Raw genomic sequence first — 3,876 nt, 5'->3', positions numbered from 1 at the left:
CTTTTGGTGATGTGGTGATGTGATGTATGAATTATACAGGAATTGTGGTGTAAAGGTGTTATAGCGTTTGAGGTGCACCCTCTTGGCAGGGTTTTGCCTTGCCAAGATTGAGTCGTTACACATTTTGCTATGTTTTTTAACTTTAGTTTCTCTGTTTATTCTTCTTCCTTTTTTAGCAATATTCTAGATATTTTGGTGAGTCTCCAGCGATATTCTTGAGGTCCAGCCAATATTCTAGGCATTTCGACGACTCTAGTGACGTTCATAATATTACGATGATACTCCGACGAATTTCTAATAATATTCCAATGACTTCCCAATGATGTTGAATATTCTGACGAGTCTCTAATGACCGTCTGACAGAAGTCCGATGGTGATTAGATGTAGGAGCATCTTTAAAATTTTTTTGTAAAAGAAATATAATTTTTTGATAACAATTAAAAATATATAAGATTAATTGGTGTAAGTATTTTGTTTTAAAATTAGATAAATTTTAAATTTTATTTATGAAACTTATTAGTAATTTCCCCAATTTTAAATATACTGCTAATGAATTTGAAGCCTTATTTTTTAGCGAAATTTTAGGCCCTATGACACAAACATTTGTGGCCTTAGCCCAAAGGCCAGCCCTGGCTTCACTATACATTGAGAGTGAACCTCCCCCCCCCCCCTCCCAATTTTGTGATCAAAATTTTTAGATTGAGAGTATTTAGCGGCAATGTTATTAATTTTATAAAAGATAAGAGTTGTAAATTTTATCAAACCTTACATATTTTATACTTTACAATTTTAATCCGTCATTTTTGGAAATTCATGAATAAATATCAAATGAATCAAGTATTGGTGACGGATGAATTGATTTGAGATAATTTGGCTAGTATACAATATGTTTTCTCTAAATCCCTTTGCAAAATGTTTAATTTTAATTACTTTCAATTTGTACTCCGTTTGTTATACTAGTCATTTGATAAATTTTGTAAAATTATTTTGTATTGATACGTTTGATTATTCTGGTCATTTATTATTTTGTATTGATATGTTTGATTATTCTCATCATTTCATAAATTCAATGAAGTTATTCTATGTTGGCAATGTTGATTTGTTTGATTAGATGGCGTAAAAATATTCCGTACATGGATCGAGTGGACTCCGACAATAGCTTACACCAATATATTCGAATAAGTGATTGTGCTTGGGTGAGGTGGTGAGTCCGATCACTAGTTAATTTCTCATTTTTATAGTCTAATAAATACCTTTTTATGGTTAATTAGCCTTATTCCCATTGCACACAGACAAAGGAGCACAAGAATGAGAATTATTGCACTTGACTATCACAATAAAACACATACAATCCAATAAAATGATTTTTATTGATCATATATTACTAAATGATTTCTATCATTTATTACTAAAATGATTTTGTTGTGATTTCAGAGGTCTGGACTACAATCCAATGCAAGGAAAGCCAATTCATCCTGAGTCAATAAACGAATCTACCGAGTTATGTGAGCAATGAACGAATCCAATTCCATTCGAGAAACACCACCTTCCTCTACCGCCTTCCGGGTGGCACCTCCCAATTCCTCCGTCCTCTTCCTCATCTCCTCCCCTTCTCTGGATGCCATTAGCTTCTTGACAGCTTCTGCAATAGTTGATGAAGCCACTACCCCCTCCTGAAGATCTGCCCATTGTTTAACAACCACACCAACCTTCAATATGTCTGTCACGAGAAATGCATTCTTTGGTTGATCCGAGTGCATCGGCCAAGCTACTATCGGCACTCCCATGGTGATGCTCTCCAGGCATGAATTCCATCCACAGTGACTCATGAACCCGCCTGTAGATTGGTGCGCCAAAATTTCAAGTTGTGGTGCCCAATCTCTAACCACCAGTCCAACTCCTTTCAGTCTCTCTTCATAACCTTCTGGCAATACTTCAGCTCTCTTAACATCACCTGTGAAAATGTCCCCTTTATCGGCATCTCGCAGCACCCAAATGAATTTTTGTCCGCTTTGTTCCAACCCAATGGCGAGCTCTTTGATCTGTTGATTTGTCAATGAAGTTGTCGTTCCAAACGAAACATATAACACAGATTTTAAGTCTTGTTTGTCAAGCCATTCCAAACATTTGTGTTGGTTATTTGAGTTTTTGCCATCATCTACTGCTCCGGTGTTAAATGGCCCAACTGCCCAGATCTGTTTGTTTTTGTGAAGCTGTACCTCTAAATCAATGTAAGTACCTTCAATTGATCTGCACGAGTTGATGATTGTTCCAGATGTAGATTTCAGAAAATCAATTTGGAGGGTAATGAAATTTAGGAACTCGGAATTGTAACATCCTTCAAGAGATGGTAACTCTTGTGGTTCTTCTAACTGGAAAGGCTTTCCCATCATTTGCCATAAGTCGAAGAATGAAGAGAAGGTGCAAGTTGGGTTAAAACTATAGGTTTCAGTATTTGGTATGGTTGCGGTGTCCTGAACCACATAAGCCATTAGGTCGTCGTGGACAACAATAACCCTTCTAGCCATGGGGGAGATTTTGTGCAAGAATTCAGTTATGGGGTCACGTAGTTGCAAAGAGGCTTCAATAGATGGGAGAAGATGTGATGGAAATTTAGAATTGGGGTCGGGTGGAGGAGAGAGGAAAGGAGGGGTAGGGAGCTCATGGAAATGGATTTGGGCATAGGAAAGGCGGTTTTTGGCATTGAAGCGGAGTTTAGCCTGGTGCACGTGGGTGGCAGAGCAAGCGTAGTGAACCGGTACGTTGTAGGAAGAGATTAGGCAGGAGAGCTGGAGGACCTGGTTGAGGTGGCTATAGCATGGAAAAGGCACCATGATGACAACCACTTCAGCTTGTTTGTAGGCATGGCTTGGATGTTGGTTATGAACACCCATGGATGACTATATATTTTCTAAAATTGAGTTTCTCTCCTATCTCTTCGAAATGAGTTGGTTCTTTATATAGGAATTTCGTGCTATGAACCGTCAAAGTTTGTACATTTCTTCTTATAAAAATGTTTGATTTCTTTCTTTCTTTCTTTCAGCATAGGACAAAATTATATTATTATTGTAAAATATGAAGAAAAATCGCGCCAAGTAGAGTGATAATATCAGAATTTAGAATAATCAATGAAGAAATGTTGGACTTTTTATTATTATTTTTAAAGCAAAATCAAAGAATTGGGACAGCCAAACTCAGTTCAAGATTGGCTAGCTATGATTATTTGTTTTTTTTTTTTTTTTTTTAGGTTTTATATGCATATATGTATATATGTATGTAAATGTTGTTCATATTTCAATATACATTTTTAATTTATTTTGGGTCACATTATCCTTTTTATTTTTTATATGTTTTTTTAAAGAAAATTAAAAAGTCAATTTTTAACTAATTTCTTATAACAACCCAGAATTATCAATGAAGAGAGGGGGTTTTCTCAGTACAGGCCAGCTTACGGCACCAGCGTCGGTTTGGTCTCGGAAAATTGATTAAAAAAAGACTTTAAAATTTTGTTAATTATGTTAAGAAAAATCAATGTGATTTCTCACAAGTAAATCAATCAATGAGAATAAAAAATTAATGTGGAAAAATTAAATCAAAGGCAACACAATAATTTTTACGTGTTCCCTCAATGTGAGGTACGTTCATGGGATCGAAATAAGTTTCAGACGATTACAAACAAGACACTAATGGTCTCACAAAACCACCCTTAGGTGAATTCTAAATAATCACAAATAAACAAAAAGGAAAGACCTCACCAAATAGACGAACCGAAATTTTCAGAATCAGAGTTGAAGAAGATTTAAAATAACGAATCAAATCAACTTCCAATCACGCCGTTATTAATAAATTTCATCTATGTCAAAGTAACAAGCCAAT

General features: G+C 35.5%; 1 protein-coding gene across 1 annotated transcript; it reads right to left on the bottom strand.

The window, feature by feature from the left end:
• Positions 1–1,346: 1,346 nt before the first annotated feature.
• Positions 1,347–2,988, bottom strand: LOC114322309 (zeatin O-glucosyltransferase-like). Its single transcript, XM_028269583.2, has one exon. It carries the CDS (start codon positions 2,892–2,894, stop codon positions 1,494–1,496), a length of 1,401 nt encoding a protein of 466 aa, XP_028125384.2. The 5' UTR covers positions 2,895–2,988; the 3' UTR covers positions 1,347–1,493.
• Positions 2,989–3,876: the final 888 nt, after the last annotated feature.

Source organism: Camellia sinensis, chromosome 10, assembly GCF_055761805.1.
Source record: "Camellia sinensis isolate YWXY chromosome 10, ASM5576180v1, whole genome shotgun sequence".
Lineage (NCBI taxonomy): Eukaryota > Viridiplantae > Streptophyta > Magnoliopsida > Ericales > Theaceae > Camellia > Camellia sinensis.
The sequence above is the reverse complement of the archived record's forward strand: the minus strand, read 5'-3'. Positions and strand labels throughout refer to the sequence as shown.

What these genes read in the sequence shown, in the direction of transcription:
- LOC114322309 (XM_028269583.2), bottom strand. Translation starts at nt 2,894, where the DNA reads ATGGGTGTTCATAACCAACATCCAAGCCATGCCTACAAACAAGCTGAA.